The 17,529-nt window shown below is 36.5% G+C and overlaps 1 protein-coding gene across 10 annotated transcripts in view; it reads right to left on the reverse strand.

Annotated features, from left to right (window-relative positions):
- The window catches only part of Runx2 (RUNX family transcription factor 2), a 326,853-nt gene that overhangs the window by 232,362 nt on the left and 76,962 nt on the right, over nt 1-17,529 (reverse strand). For 6 of the 10 annotated variants that reach the window (XM_047559078.1, XM_047559074.1, XM_047559082.1 and 3 more), the window contains one exon: nt 9,318-9,479. The exons of 1 other annotated variant lie outside the window; for it this stretch is intronic. In XM_047559078.1, the coding sequence (XP_047415034.1) occupies nt 9,318-9,479 (162 nt within the window). Of the gene's footprint in view, nt 1-8,180; nt 8,294-9,317; nt 9,480-17,529 lie in introns of those variants that run through there. 3 more of the 10 variants (XM_047559085.1, XM_047559084.1, XM_047559083.1) reach the window with 2 other exon arrangements.

The following is a 17,529-nucleotide window of genomic DNA, read 5'->3' on the forward strand; positions in this document are numbered from 1 at the left end:
GACACTGTTAAAGTCTATAAAGCTCTTGGTAGACAAAAATTATCACCTTGATTAAATGAGATAAGCCTAACAAGAATAAGTGGAAAGTATCATATGTGAATTTTAAAAAGCAGCTTTAAACGTTTTTTTTAAAAAATAGGGAAAATACAGCTTGACAGAAGTGGACAAATATGAAAAAACTGTGATATGGTTACCAAAAGAAAAACAGTCGTTTTAGCCCACCTTAGCAAAGGCTAATAATAAAGGAGGAGTTCAGCTCCAGATACCAGGCATTAAGGAGGACACTGAAAAACTGCAGTGCACCCACAGACCACTGACCATGACGTGATATGACATTAAACCACATCCCATAGGAAAGGTTCAAAAAGGTACAGGAGTATAAGAAAAATCCAACCTGAAGAAGGCATGCGTTCATGAGAAATAATAGTTGTCAAAACCAGAACTCTTGGGTTGGGGTTGTGGCTCAGTGATAGAGCACTTGTCTGGCATGTGCGATACACTGGGTTTGATTCTCAGAATCACATATAAATAAGTAAAATAAAGGTCCGTTGAAACTAAAAATATATTTTAAAAAAAAACAGAACTCATGCTCTCTTTTAGAGGAATACCTTTATCTTCAGTTTATAATTTAGTTAATATAATTTCTATCATTTCTCAGAAAGGACTTTGACACTTTATTACATGATGGCTATAATTAATGTCAGATTCAAAATTAGAAATCAAAAATTCTATTTGATCATTTGATTTTCAAGCTGGACCTAAAGTATGTCTTGGCATTATTACTAACTGTTAGCAACAAGTTCTGGAAACAGATGTAGTCTTGATATGTGTTCTAAATATGAAACACATTGCAAAAAGACTTGGAGATAAAAAATACATGCTGCTTATACACACTCTTACTGCACTATTTCCTGTCAGGAATAAAGTTTCTCTTGTTTTGTCCTTCCTTTGTTATTCCAGGTGAACAATATCTTTTTTCTTCTTTTTCCCTTTCTTCTTTTACCTGCCCTTCTTCCTTTTTCCATCTTCTTTTTCACTAACACTTGTTTGATTGCACATTACCAAGCACCTACTATATGCCAAAAACTGTGCCAAGTTATAAGGATTTAAAAAGACACTGTCCTTAAGAAGTTTACTTTCTATAGAAAGAGAACAGCACAGAATCAAACTATTACACTAAAGGAAAATGTGTACACATGAGAGGTGTGTCCAAAGTACAGAAATGACACATGGAAGCGTGCAGGTAAGAGAATGATCTACTAAGAGGAAAGTGGTGCTGGAATGGGAATTCTTAAGAGGGAACAACAGGGCCCTGCTTATCAATGCAGAGAAGTGGGCTACATGGAAAGGAAAGCAGCATGGCATACTTCAGGAATGCCAGGCACCTGTAGGAGAAAAGGAGCACCCTTTAACCCAGAGTCAAATATTCTGGAAGGTGGCTAAGTAAGTGCATAAATGGACTGTTGTTTTTAACTAGGTCTATTTTATATTTGAGTTGATATGAATGATCATCTAAAGGTGAACATTTAGAAATGTATCTATGGGCAAAATTAAGAAAAATATTTTTATTTTAAAAAAACAGACTAAAGATATGGAAAAACCATTTGATAACAGTTGCTATGGCAGAGGAAGTACTTCCTTAAGAAGAAATGCATAAAATGTTTTCTAATAAGAACAATCACTAATAAAGTAACAGTAGGAATTAGTGAGATATTTCTAGGTGCAAGGAGAACATCCTTATGTTTTTAAAACTACAATGGCATCCTTAAAACAGAACACTATTAAATAGTAGAAAAAATGCTCCCTGATCTTAAGGCATGAAAAGACATGGAGGAGACTTAAATACATATTACTAAGTAAAAGAAGCCAGTTTGAAAAAGCTGTGTATTTTGTGATTCCAACTATATGACATTCTCAAAACGGCAAAACCAAAGAGATGTAGAAGTATCTGTAGCTTCTAGGGGCTTGGGAGGAGAGAAGAGAGGATGAGATAAATAGGTGGTGTACAGGGAATATTTAGGGCAGGGAAAGTATTCTGTATGGTTCTATAGTGGTGGATACGGATACGTGGCAGTACACATTTGTCAAAACCCATACAATTGCATAACACAATGAAAGAAACCCTAAGGTAAACTACAGAGTTAATTTCCTAACAATGTGTCAATATTAATTCATCAGCTGTAACAAATGTGAGATGTAAATGATGGGAGAAAGTGGGAAGGGAGATGACAGGGGAGATTTGGAAACTGTACTTTCTGCTCAATTTTTCTGTAAACCTAAAACTAATCTAAAAAATAAGTATTGATTTAAAAACATATACATAATATCATTTTTCTACTCTTTTGCAACTAATGATGCAACTTGGTTTTTCACTGGCATTTACTTGGTAAGGCAAATTTCTTAACTAAAAGTCCTAAGAACAAAAGGATAGATGTCATCTTATTCCTTGCAGAACCTCTGGAGACATGTGGATGGGAAATTTTGAGTAACTCATTTATCCAGGACCACAGACACAATAAATAAACTGATATATCTTCAAATAGCAAAGAATCTTTAGTGACACTGAAAATAAAACTCAGGTTTCCTAAGTTAAATCGCCACTATCCTCTTTTCAGATCCAGTGCACCAGAGAGGACATTGTATCATGAGAAAACTAATACTTTTGGTGAAATGAGGCTTACACTTGCAGGTTTACTTCTAGGAAAAGGAGACTGCAGCAAATCTTTCAATAAAATTTATAACCATGTGTTCACCATTCCTGTATAAGCATGATTCCTTTCATTACTAAATCTTTTCCCTATGTGTGGGTGGTTGTACATGTGTCAGAACTAAATCCCCACAAAAACAACTGACAAGAACCATGTATAAAACCAGAGTCAAACTATGTAGATAGTTTTCATTCTGAGCTTTCGTACCTCAGTCTAGCTGCAAATAGCTGTAATTAGTCATATAATCAAACCTAGTCAACTTTGTAAGCAGGATCAACTACCTCCAACTGATCTAGGAGGAATAGAAACCACTTCTTTGGTCCTCGGCATGAGTAAAGCAAAAGTTAGAGTAAACTGAGATCCAAGTTAGATTAAAACACATCTGCTCTTGTCAAAAGATAGCCTATTTTTAGAGAAAGAAACCACGATGAATTTTGACTTACAGAATGCAAAAAATAATCCAATCAATCACAGTTGATAAAGTGGAGAATAATATTAAGCATTCCATTGTTAACACAGAGCTTTGCTTTTGTTTAGGGTCCATTAAATTTAATAACTTCCCCCTCTGTGGCTTTAAACAGAGAACTTCTTCAAAATAAGAGTAGCTCCTATTAAACTTAATTACTTGCCCGTGGCTGATGTGGCAGAGGTATGTTTACCAAACAGGTGGCTCTTAATAAAGGAATGGGTCTGTAGTAAAAAGTAGATGCTCTAGTGTTTTATTACAGTTGCTTTAACTTTCTGGTTTATTAGTATTAATTGCTGGAGTTTTCCTTTTAACCTTTCTTAAGGCGTTGCTCCCTCCTGTGCATTAGAGCTGCTATGCGAAAATAAATGCTCACATATACTTGGCACATTACTGAAACTGCTGGTTTCAAAGATTTGACACAGGGGACTTGGTAAAGACTGGGTTATAAGAAAAATTTTAAATGAGCAACATCAAACACCACTGGGTTTGAAATTGCATAAAACAATACTCCTGACAGACTTTGAGTGACCAAATATATTTTTCCACTGGCAAGTCCTAGATTTTCTGGTAGTGATAAAATAATTTCTTAGTAACTTTACGTACTAGTGACTATTCTTTGACCTTTGTAAAGACAAGAGTTTAGTAACTGAGAGTCATAAAAGTGGAAAATTCTTCAATAGTTCTGTGCAGTGAAGTGGAATTTTTAATACTTAAATATTTTGAAAGAAGAGATTCAAGGCTATCTGCTTCAAGAGGAAAAAAGAACACTCAGAAATGTTATAGTTCTTAACTCTGTCCTACGTTTAAAAAATTCCACAAGCACAGAGGAAAATCTTCCATAAAACCTGTATTGGCTTTTCCCAGAGCAACAAGGCAGCCAACATCTATGTCCCTTCCCTGTGCAAGTTCAATAGATGTCTCCAAAGTTTCTATGATTTCTCCAGAGAGCATCAGAGGGGTCCACAATAATCAAGATCAGAGACAAATATGTGTGTAAGTCCCTTCCACCTCCTCTATGCCAAACAGTGAGACAGTTGGGTCATTCAAAGCTATTTCTCTCAAATGGATAAGATGGGGAGGAATTATCTGCAGTGAAAAAAAAGTATATAGGCTCTTCTTTAGGAAAATAATAAGAGCTCATATCTGACCTCCATGTTAGGAACTAGACTCTATTCACAATTGTGCCTCTTTCCATGATAGGATTATTACATAGATACAAATACACTTTGAAGGTCAGCAATTATCTTGTAATAACCTCCAGAAAAGTAATTATAATCTTTGTGTCAAGTTTCAGAAGGGCTTTGAACATTCAAAATGCCATGGGTGATATCATTACAATTATAAAGACATGCAATAGTTTGGGTTGTGTACAATTTGCTGGTCCTTGCTTTACCACACTTCGCACTTTAACAGAATCACTTAGAAAAAACTTTGGTTACCTCTCTATAGTGGAATATTCTTTTAAGACCATATAAAATTAAGTGAAATGATGTATAAAATCACTAGGGGGGTAAAGGATGGTACTTAAAGATAGCCTATTACATGACAAAACCATACTTCTCGTAGTAAGTGAGGTGGAGCAGGATCAACTCCCAAAGGGCTTCAGCACTTTAATGTCATCACACAGGTTTCTGATAAGCAGTATTTGATCTTTACAATTTAACTGAGTATAATCCAAACTCATTACAATAAAGTATACCCTATTTATCAATTGCATGGCAATTATATATCATTCAATTATAAACCTATGTCCTATAACTGCTTTGTGTTGGGGGGTGGTACAGGGCATTGAACCCAGGGGCACTCTATAACTAAGCTACATCCTCAAACCTTTTCTTAAATTTTATTTTGAGACAGGATTTCACTAAGTTTGAGGCCCAAGTTGGCCTCAAACTTGCAATTCTCCTACCTCAGCTTCTCGAGTAGCTGAGATTATAGATATATGATACTATGCCCAGCTCTATTATTATTCTTGTTACAACATTTAAGATATATAAAATTAAGGAAATATTCCTGAGTCTTCATACTGCACCTCTGAACTTTAAAACATCTAGTGTACATCTTTCTCTAGGAATTGTAAGTAACATACCCTTATCATTTTATTTTATCTTTATTTTATTTATAATTTCCTTCCAAAAAGGGTATAAGGAAGGCTACAGGAACTACACGATATAATATCATCATCGCTATTTATAATTCACTAAGTTCTAACACTGTGCCATACTTGAAAAAGTATTCTGAAGGAAGAATGATAATAATAAAGGAAGTTGTAAAATTAGATCCTCTGAAGGTCTTTAAATAGGTTAAATAATGGTCTTTCTTTGACATATTATTTTAGGATGGAACACAATTTCTTTAGAAACAGATCTTCCTAAAGGATCTTTCTTTATTCCTATAAGCCCTTGGAACAGAATATTATCATGCCTAGTCAAAGTAAGTGTAACTCAACATTTTCTATTTATGACATAATTGAACAGCTATTTTTTCTTAAAGTTTTATTGACTTTTTGTGAATGGCACCAGTTGCTTTTAGCTCTATAAATATTTATTTTAAATCTACATAATAATAATAGTAAATGTGTGGTTACTTCTTTTTTGATTCTACCAAAATTTATTTAACTTCTTCCTATTTTAGGTTCTCTCCAATTATTTAATATTTTTTGGAATGTCAGTTGAATTTATTATTATATTATAATTTCTTACCTTTTTATTGGTTCTTTTTAATTATATGTAATATTAGGATTCATTCTAATGTAATTATAAAAGCATGGGACATAATTTGCTCTAAGCTAGTCCCCAGTACTTCCCCTTTCCCTCCCCTCCTCTCTCCATGTTTCCTTCCCTCTAAATGCCTAAGTTCTTCTATGTGCTATGTATTGTGTTGCTTTCTGAATGCCATGAGAATATTAACTCATTTAATTATTTAAATATTCCAAGGGATTTTGATTTTCCATGTGCTCTGTAGTGACCCATTTTGTAAAACCTAATAATCCCCTTTAAAAGTTTAGATTTTTAATTTACTTGATTCATTTAAGCCAAGACTTGCTGGCAAATTCTGTATGGATATAGAATTTTTAAAACAATTTTCACTTCAAAACATTAGCTACAATCTATTTGGCTCATACTGTGTGTCAGGTTTATCCTGAGCCCTTTATACCCTCACAATAATCCTAGGAGATAAATATTATATCCCTATTTACAATAATAAAATTGAGTTTCAGACAAGTAAGAAGCTTGCCTAATATTTGTAAAAGCTGTAATTCAAACTTGAATCTGCACCTCTAATCTTACTATGTATGTATAGTCCTTTCCTGCTATTTGCTTGAGAAACAAAGCCTTCCCCTGCTCATCCAAAAATCATATGTGAATATTTTATGTATCCCTTTAGACAGGGAGATGAGAACTGATATCTATTCATGAAAAGATAAACTGCTTTGGAAAGCATCTCAAAAAGTGATCACGGGACTTTTTAGGGATGTTGATGGAGGCTTATAGCTTAGCTGCCCATGTTACAGGGAAACAGCCTTATTTGGCACAGAGTATATGAAGACTATAGAGGTCCAGGAGTTGTCTCAATCCATAGAGTTTACTTACTAAAGCTCAAAAACACATACCCGTCTCATTATGAAGTCTCATTTGTAGGAGCCTCTGTGTCATGGATCTTAAGGATGACTTTAGATATTGAGGGGAATACTCATAAAATAGAAACTGTTTAACATAACCCCTAGAAACCTATGAGGCAGGCTCAACTCCAAGGAGGTGCTCAGGAGGGGACCCAGTGAAGTGAAGAAGGTGACCCCCCAAGTTCATCAGGTAGTGCCCCAATGTGCAGACACAACCCCACAGCCAAGAGCAAGGTCAAGGTGAAGCAGGGTTCCTCCAGTTTCCTGATAGTCCATGTCTACTTGTTTCTTCCTGTTTCCCTACATGCTGACAAGAGGGATTTTCTGTTCTCTGTAATGTTTATACAGAACCTCCCACCTTGGCCCCATGTTACTTCTTTACCAGTAACAACTCACAGAGATGCTTGATGAGGAGGAAAAAACTGGACTAAACTCACTTTTAAACCAGTTTAAAGCAGGGGTTCATTTTTACCTTTGGCCAAAGATCAATATACAGTTGGATAATTAACCAGTTTCTGCTCCTACCCCTTTCTCTGTGGAACAAGAAGAGTTATGGTGTGGTTTTATAGAAATTTTTAAGTAATTCTCAGTAAACTGGCACAAAATAATCTGGCTGTTCTACACTACACATGTAAATGATAAGTAGTCAATGTTATTTTCAATGGTTTTCCTGGTGAATACACTTCAATAAGAAAATGCTATAGATAAGTGTCTCTAAAACTATAATGGCTCCCTGAGGTTTTTTCTTCCAGGTACTGCTACAGAAAAAAAGCAAAATCTGCTTCACTCACAGAGGGTTGGGCAGATGGAAGCCCAAAGAGACCTCTAAATATAAGCCCTATATGAAATAAAATAAAACAGTGTGCTGGCGATATAGACCATCACATTGAGTGCCTGCCTCACAAGCTCTAGGCCCAGGTTCGAGTCCCCAGCACTGTGGGATTGCGGAAATAAAATAAAATAAAACAGACTCTTGGTATGAAATACTGAAGGAAGGACCAGAACTAACTCGACACCATCAAATTCTGGGCCTTCACTCCCACACCAGCCTTTGCTATCCCCTTCGGTGCCTACTCCTCCTTTCCTGTGTTTTTAATTAATGTTTACCTAAAGAAGATAGTGATTCCAGTCAAGGAAGTTGATAACTAAAATTCTATATTCTGCACAATTCCCCAATAAATACCATGTGATTCATAAAAATAGTAATAGCAATCATAAATTAAAAGTGATAACATGGTTTTCCAAAGACTCTTGCAGTTCTCCCTCCACCCCTCTTTGTTCCCTACTCACCCCTATGAAGTCCATCTGCTGCAGAAAATGTGAAGGCACTAGGACCAGAGAGCCCTTTCCTGCTATTTGCTTGAGAAACAAAGCCTTCCCTCCTCCCAAGGTGAAAGAAATAAAGAAGTCTGAACTAATCAAAACCTGCAAGCCTGCTGGTGGAGCTTCAGCTTGTCAGTGATGCAACTCAGCGGAGAGAGTAACGGCTTCGAGCTTTGCAGAAAATGAGAGCGGGAGAGAAACAGAGACAGAAACAGAAACACAAAGAGAGAGAAAGAAAGGCATTAACCTGGCCAGGAGTCACTCTGGTGCTTGGGGCCCGAACGCTGAGAAGACAGTCTGGCAACATGGGATGCAGTGTGCGTGTGCCTCTGTGTGTGTCTAACAACTATTCTTATGGGGGACAGTGTTGTAGTTCATGGGTCAGGGTGAACGAACAGACTCTTTTTCTTATTCACAGACTCAAATGGTTGGCTGAAGGCCTTTAACTTTTCTGTACTTCTCAGCCTAAAGTCTTACCGACATTTTCTGGCTCTTTATGATGAATTTGCCAGAATAAGAAGGGAGCAGCCACATTCTTTTAGCAAATGTATTTCCACCATGAGGCACAAATTTGTGGGTACTGAGGCTGCCACAATTAGAGTGACAGCAGTGTGCTGCATGCTTCCTGGAAAGGCTGCCTTGGACTTGAGTGGGCCACTCAGGGGCCACACATTGCTTTCTGAGACTCTCCAGGCCTCACTGCACTTCAAATGACTGGTTTCTGGTAAGGATCCTAAGTTTTCAGGGACTCTCTCTTGAAACTGACTAGTATGGACTCCTGGCATTTATAAGTCCTTAGGAACAGTGGGCTGCACCATCCATCTGTAATTTGGTTTACAGGCAAATGTTAGGAAAAGAAAGGAACATAAGCATAGGAAGGCCTGGCATAAGACCCTCAGGAGAAGGCCCTAGTTATGAGTTATCACCCCCCAATTCAATAGGACACTAACTGAGTGACATTAAACACCATCTTAAGAAAAGTGTGCCAGTTCTGGTGGATTTTCAGTTTCTGGACTTAAAATGTTCAAGTGTTTGATAATCCCATAATTCAAAAGACCCAGTTGCCTACTGTCATTCCCTTGCCCACATGCTTCTGATAGAGAATTACTGTGAGCATAGATAAGACAGGTTTGGTCCATCCCACTTCCCCCAACCCCTGCACAGGGGTGGGTTTTCAGTTAAGCTCAATCTTTACCTGAAATACGCCTGGGCACATCGGTGATGGCAGGAAGCCCAGTACCCCGTGTGGAAGACAGCGGGGTGGTGGAGTGAATGGATGGGGACGTCATCTGGCTCAGGTAAGAGGGGTAAGACTGGTCATAGGACCACGGTGGGGAAGACTGTGCCTGCCTGGGGTCTGGGAAAAAGAAGAAGAAGAAAAAAAAAGCTTTAGTACATGAGACACTGCAGCCTTAGAAACATGCAATCCAAATTTAGAAAGGGTAAAGCAAGAAAAAAAATGAGAACATATAAGAAATAACTCTTCCTTACAGACTCACTCGTGAATGCTCTGAAGAGCACAAAACTTTCTAGACTTCAGGTCCCAGAGAAAGCAACAAAATGGATCACACACAAAGACTTTCGGTCTCTCTCGCACATAAATATTTCTATTTGAATAATTTAACGTCATTTAGAAAACAATCTGCTCTGGTTATCTTTACAAAGTGGAATTTATTTACTTATTTCCTATGTTCTCCACTGGATATGTTTTAGTTAAAGTTAGAATTTCATTTTTTGAAAAATTAACTTGATTAAAGAACAAATACTATTTCTTTTACTATTATATAACCAGCTACTATCTTTCAGACATGCTTTTTGGTTTTAAAGTGCATGATTCCATGATTTCAGCACAGTCCAATTTCCTCCCAGGCAGGTCAATGGAATACCACTTTCTAGCATAAAGATCAAGGGCTAGGGTAGGAATTAGGACAGAGGTGACAGCATACAAAAGGAGTGGAAAAGAGGAGAGCAGATTATTTATTCTCCTGCTAAATTAAACCAGAAAATAACCTTTAAGAAAAAAAGAAAACTTAATTTCAAAGTCAACTACCATTAAAAACTAAAAACCTTCATCGCCATCCAGTTTTAATGTTAAACATATGAGTTTCTAACAGTAAATGACTCAAAACAGGAGAACAGGGAAATGTTTTTAATCCTATTGAAAAACGTTTTAAAAATGTCACATATCTGGAATGTGGCCTAGTGTTACCTACAGTCACTATAGTAATAAAAGTAATGGGCAGAAAACTAGTTAGGGTTAATTGTTTAGAATTAACAATGTCTTTTGATGCATCTCTATGGAGTCTCTTGGAGGTAAAAACCCAAGGCTGAGTAGATTTGTTAAAAGACCTTCAGTCTTTTAATAATAAAAAAAAGGTATGTTCCCAACATAAGAAAGTATGTACTATTTCAAACAGTTTTGCTTACTTGAAGACTAGCCAAACAGAATCATAAGCAAGTTTCACTTATATGTTTTTTACACTAACTTTTAAATTTTACAGGACAGCTTGGTATATCAGAAGATGCATGAATTTCAGATTGTTCAGAATTAGGGTCAGAAATAGTTCTGAGATTTCTGTATGGCCTAAGTTAATTAGTCACACTGAGCCTCAGTTTCCTCATCTAAAAAAGGGAGGAAGGATTACAATACTTATATCATAGGGTGTGAAATTCACATGAGAAAAATTATCACAAGAAGACTAGAATGGGAGTCATTCAGTATGTATTAATATTTTTTTAAAAAAACACCTCTTAGTAACATAGAGTAGTTCCATGTTTAAAACATAGCTGAACTGGAATTAATACATTTGGAATAGGCTTAAAATTGTCACCTATCACTCTTTGAAAATGAAAAGCTTAATTTTCAAAAATTATTAGTGTATTCAAACAGTTAATTCAGGATTATCTCTAAAAATAAAAAGGAATATATAATAAGACAAGGGTTTTTCATGAAATGATTCCTCTCAAAGTTCCTTGGTGTTTCTATACAGTCAAAGCAACTGAGTTTCAGTTATTTCTTGTTTATTTGTTCAATTCAGAAACAATTTATTTAAAGACTGTCTAAATAGGACATACTTCCTTGAGTGGAAATAATTAAATACATCTGGATATTTATCTGATGCTTACTGACATCAACAAAGAGAAAAACTGAATTTTAAGGAACATTTGCCTAAATTTGCAATTTGAATAAAATGTAATAAATGGTCAACATATACTTTTCCTTCAGAAATCTAAAATATACCTGATTATTCTGAGTTTTGAAACTTGTGAGGCTGAGGTTATATAGACTGGCGATATTTTAAATCTGAGTGTCTGGTCTTTGTTACATATCTGATATTGATATACTTCCTTGCCTTACCCCCAAAAGTAATTCACTGTTCGGGAAACTGGTAAATGATCTTCAGATGGAGAAAGATTCGTTCTTTATGGCTCAAGAAAATAACCCCATAAAGGCAAGGCCTACTTTCAAGCAGCATTTTCAGAGCTAAAGGAAGTGAGCACACAGGACTAAAATTTGGATTTGAGTTCTAATCTAACTTCATCAGATGACTTCCTGAACAAGTAGTTGAACCTGTATGTCCATTCCTCTACTGTGACATGTGGCTAGTAGTGAGATAGGGACCTTTGCCTCAAAAGGGAGGAAAATACAAAGAAATATAAAGAATGACTTAAATGATGAAAGTTAGTTTAAACATGTCACAAAGTAATTAGGGTACTTAACTTAGATATAACATACATTCTTGGGCAGAAAGTACAATGGGAAATAGATGGACTTTTTTTTTTTTGTCGTAGATGGACACAATATCTTTATTTATTTATTTATTTTTATGTGGTGCTAAGGATGGAACACAGTTCCTCACACATGCCAGGCAAGCACTCTACCACTAAGCCACAACCCTAGCCCCACGGATGGGTTTTTCATACCAGAGAATCTGAGCTGGAGCCTCAGCTCTGCTACTTAAAAGCTGACCTCTGCTAGGTTAGCTAACTTTATGAATCTCCAGTTTTCTCATCCAGAAATGAGGCAATGTAACATAGTAATGTGAACATGGCAAGGTGGCTGAGCACACTGACTGTGCAGACAAACCTAGACTAGAATTACAGCTCCCTACTATGCTGATCAGGTCACTTAAACTTCTGGGGCATCAGTGGCTCATCTGTAAAATGAGGATAATGATATTTATTGTGCTTTTTGAGTATTACATGAACTAGGCCATATCTGATAAAAGTATCTGGCACTCTTATAGCATATATTAAGTAGATAATAAATAGAAATGCTATCTGTAAAATGACTACAATAATAACTACTGTTGTGCTTGTTTGGAAAATTAGATGAGATAATAAAGGTAAAAGCATTTTGATACCTGTAATGTACTATATTAAAACTATTATTGTGCACTTTAGGAGCTCATATGGCCAAGGCTCAGCCATGTGACCTCGGGTATCTTTCTTAATGCTGCCGAGTTTTAATTTCCTCATCTGTAAAGTGAGAGTGATAGTACTATCTCAGTTGGATCCCCAGAGTGAAAATCAAATAATATATAGTGAATGGCAAATCATTATTCAAAAAGACTAAAACATCTGACTCTAAGCCATCTGGGGTAGCTGGGTTTATCTAGTGTTATTCTTAAAGATTTCCAAGATCAGGCTCAGTATAATTAAGTATAAGGCCTTGTACATAATAGGTACTTAATAAACATATCGAATGAACCCCCAGGGTGGCTTGAGTAAGAGAATATTAAAACGAGGTTATAATTAGTCATTCTCTAATTTCCTCTTCAGCTATGAAACAGTTGTATCAGTGACGTTTTAGATTTTACATAAACTTCCTGGCTGTCAGAATTTATATTTAGAATAGTCTATTAAAGCATAATTTTGCTTTTTCAGTGGAGGCCTTTCCTAAAGATATCCCAGATTAGAAAAAATAACTTCTCACTATCCCTAAACAAGTGAAAAGCTCTTTGTTTTTGAACTCTCAGAGGACAGGCTGCAGTTCAGCCAATCTCTTTCAAGGTCACTCTCCTAAGATTCTATGATAATGATAAAGAGAGTTCCTAAAGAAAAATAAAATAAAAGAACTGCCCCAAGGGATTCACTAGTTCTGCTACAAGTAATGTTTAAAAGGGGCAGAAACCTTAAAGAATACAAGGCAACAATCTCCAAACATCCCATGCCTTGTCCAATACCCTGAGAATGAGTCATCATCAATCTCATTTCCACAATTTCTGGACTAGACAAACTATATAACCTGTCTAAGCTTCAAGCATCCTCATCTGCAAAGTGGGGAGAAATAAAAATACCTCTTTCATAAAGTTGTTGTGAAGACTGAGATAATGTAATAGAGGGGTTAGTATATGGAAAGAACCCAATAAATGTTGGCCACAATTAGAACCTCTACCTTCACTGAACCTGTATTTGCAATCAGTCCTTACTCTATTCCTTTGGCAGAGGAAAATTTCAGAGAGAGTCCTGAGGTTAGTAGGTTCATAATTTTAAAAATATAATGATGTTAGTCATGTAGATATCCCTTAGATCTTTTAACCTTAATCATATTCATTCGTAGTCTTGGTTTCTTCCCCCAGAGAGAAATCCTCATCTTTTTAGTGTATTTTCAAATACTGTACACTTTGACTCTTTCAATGTTTTAGTGAGAAAAAAATGCTAGAAAATATTTTGACTTACTAAATGCTCAATCACCAAGAAAAATATAATCCTATCATAAATATATGATTACAGCATATTTGCTTTCTTGTGGACAATTATTAACACTTACAGTAGAGAAAATTTACCTTAACCTGATCTCATGAAGGATTTCTGAACTAAGCTTCCTGAAGAAACCTGAGAATTCTGAGATTCATTCTTAACTTGGATGAGTCAGAGCAGGTGATAGGTGTTTTTTAGCCCTCAACAATCAATCCTAAAGTCACTAAGAGGGAAGACATAGGGCCTTGCTCTGAAACAAACCTACTAATTAACCATGAATAAACATGAAACTGTCCTCATCTCACCTCAAGTCCCACAGAGCAAGTATAACCCATTCCTTCCCCAGTCAGAGGTACTTTGAATGTATCTTTGTCTGAGTATGCAGAAACTTGGAGGAAGTACCATGTGCTACTACTCCCAACATAAATAAGAACAGCCTTGATTTCTACATCTCAAGAGGACAGAGGTGGTGATCTTGGCCTTGAGGTTACATCCTGGGTGACCTGTAACTATGTGAAAGCATTTACTCATTTTCAGAAGATAACTCTAAATAACACTATTTCACAGAGGGTCAACAAAATGAAAACTGTTGATTGAAATTTAAATATTCTTACATGATGATTTAAAAATTATAATTAATTCTTTTTTACAATGGAAATCTTCACAAACCATATCAGTGTTATTTTTATCACTAGGGTATAGAGATTTAAAGTATCAACTTTTTTTATATATAGAGATGATAGCTTAAAAACAAAATCTTCTGAGTGTGTTTTATATGCTTGGGAAATCTGAAATACTAAATATGACTTCACCTCTATTTCTCTGCAAACTTCTATCCTGCCACCTCAAACAGGGAGTTTTAAAGGGAAGTGGAAATCAAATTGGACTGTACTGAAATTGAAAAAATCAGGTATTTCCTATATAATGGACCTCCTGTATTTATAGGAAGGACGTGATTAATCAAAATGACTAAATGGGAGAGAAAAGAAAGTGCCAGAGGACCAAGCTGTTCCTAAAGACCATGAAGATGACATGAGAAAATAGTCACCAGTACTGTGAAAGCAAGCTAAAACCTGCCACCAGGCATATATGGCTAAGCCATATTGGACCCCTTAGATCTGTAATTGCATAATTTGAGGAGAAACTGTGGTTTCCTTTGTGAGAGTAGACCAAATCCAGGTATTAAGAGCCAGGTTAAATTCTCCTCTTCTGTCTTAGGTAGAAGTCACCAAAGGCCAGAAAAGGGCACCAGTCATTTGACATAACGTATTCCTTCAGCATTTGTTTCAACTGAGGCAGTCTATTGCAAGCATGTTTGTGTTTTATTTAAAAGCTCCAGAAATGAACCGTGGAGCACCAGTGTCAGAGTACTTTTGTAAGTTCTCCTTCTAGGGTAGTGTTCCTTCAGCTTAGACTTCCTGGAGAGAGCTAGCATCTGCTATGCACTTTATAAACTCCCAAAACCTAACAATACAGACTGGAATGTACTCAGGCATGCTGGAGAACACTAACTGGGAGAGGGGTGGCTCATACGTCTCAAACAATCTTTCATCAGGTGTCAAAATGGAGACAACCATTGATGTAAACCTGGGACATAAAGAAAGCAAATTGTCTTCTTTGAGCTGGACTAGAGCTTCTGAAGTTCAATCACTGGTACAGGGAAGAAATAAGGTAGCTGCACACTTCCTAAAATGACATAAAGAGTAATGGGCTCTAAGAGTTTCTATACTTTCAAATGATTGGAAAACCAAAATTCATGTCTACATGACTGAACTTTAAACACTTGAGGTCACAATAAGAAAGGAGGGAGTAGGGCAGATAGTTGGGGGGAAAGGCATGAGGAAAATGAACTGACTGCAGGAAGACATGTAGAATTTCTAAATGAATAGATTTTGAGTGGGGCAAGTAGAGCAGGAAGAGAGCTTTATAAAAGTGCAATAACAGGTTCACATGTAAGCTCAGAGGTTGCTGATAGCAAGTAAATACTTTGGTTGAATGTGTAGGTGTGCAGAAGGGTCTGCTTTTCTAAGAAGCACACATGAGGCACACCATGGACCCGGTGCTGAACTTCATATAGAGATGGGAGCAAAAGTCCATAGGGGCAAACCCTGAGCTGGCATACAAAAGGCTTCCTCCTGTTCGTGCTGTCAACAGGCTTCTGGGTAAAATGACTCAGCCACAGCCAGAAGTTTCTGCCAAAGCTCAGTATGTCTACAGTGAGTACCTGCTCTATTTGGGGAATAGGGTACAAATAGAGATCCCCACATTCCCATTCCTTACCCTCCACTCAAATCAGGCTGTATAAACCTTAAATATTTCTTGAAAAAACTGGAGTATTTAAAATAAAGTATATATAGCATCTACTAGTTTAGAACTATGCCTCTTGATTATACCAGGGTTGAATATGGTCAATAATCTTAACACAGGGAAGCAAATTTATCATTTTCTAGCCTTTTCTGTCATATTATTATCATTCAGCATACAAATATTTTCATATTCATACTACAGAGATTCCTGTTTCAAAACAATTTTCACTAAATACTAAATGTTAAATTCTATGTCTTTCCTAAGAAGTCTTCTACTAGCTAGACTGGAGGTTTTTTTGGTTTTTTTTTTTTTTTTTTTTTTTTTTGAATGATCTCTCTCCACTCACTCCTGGTTTGCTTGACTAGAAGGAAACATGATTTTAAAGCAAACAGAATCTTCCAAGCACAGAAGAGTATAGACTGGAGGTTTTGGCACTAACTATGCAGTTGTGTACCAATAAATTACCTTTTCTGAGTCTCACTGTTTTCACCTATAAAATAAGAATAGAGAGTTATCTCTAAGATGTTTTCTAGCTATAAAATTATATGTTTCTAACTATGATTCAGAAAAAGTAAGCTCTCTACACTCAGTCTTATCAGCAGTTTCAACAGCAAATACTGAAGTCATGCAGAGTTGATCTGGGGTGGCTGTGAAAGGCAGCTGATGGAAGCTGATATTCTATGGAGCATTTTGGCTCACATCAGCAAAGTCCCAAGGGTGGGATTCTGACTCCCTTCTTGTCCCCAACAAAAGCCTTCTCAAACTGACCAAGGTGGTTACCAGAACCATTTGGCAGGAGACCAACCCAACTGATTCACAGAGTTTTAAACTGAAATTTAAGGAAAAAATCAACAAGCTATTTGAATAAAACTGGGTGCTATATAGGGAACCCAGGCATGACAACAAGTTTACAATGCAAACACTGGACAAGAGACTTAGTAAATCTTAGGAGACAAAAGGAGGGAAGAGAATGAGAAGTGATTAGATATATCCTAAGATATCATATCCTGCAACAAGATGTAACAAAAGACACCAGAAGGAAGTTGCACTGTTAGGACAAGATGACAAGAAAAGACTCTGGACTATCACCAACTTTTGGCCAAATGGGACTCACAACTTTCCCACAGAAAAGGGGATACTTTTCTTATTTAAAAGAAAAAAACGTAGGAGAAGAAGAGGGAGGATCTTCATGTCACGCCTAAGCTAGCCTCAGCTTTGGCATATCCTGAACCTCAATGGTTAAGTCAGCAGGAGGAAAAGAATAAGATACAAATGGGTAGGACCAGAACTTGAAATATAACTGGGATATGGTGCTGGTCAAGTCGAGTGACCTTTAGTTCAAATCACAACATCAAAGTGGTTCCCATTCCCACAAGAATGGGAAGTTAAACTCCATG

Source organism: Sciurus carolinensis, chromosome 7 (genome assembly GCF_902686445.1).
Source record: "Sciurus carolinensis chromosome 7, mSciCar1.2, whole genome shotgun sequence".
NCBI lineage: Eukaryota > Metazoa > Chordata > Mammalia > Rodentia > Sciuridae > Sciurus > Sciurus carolinensis.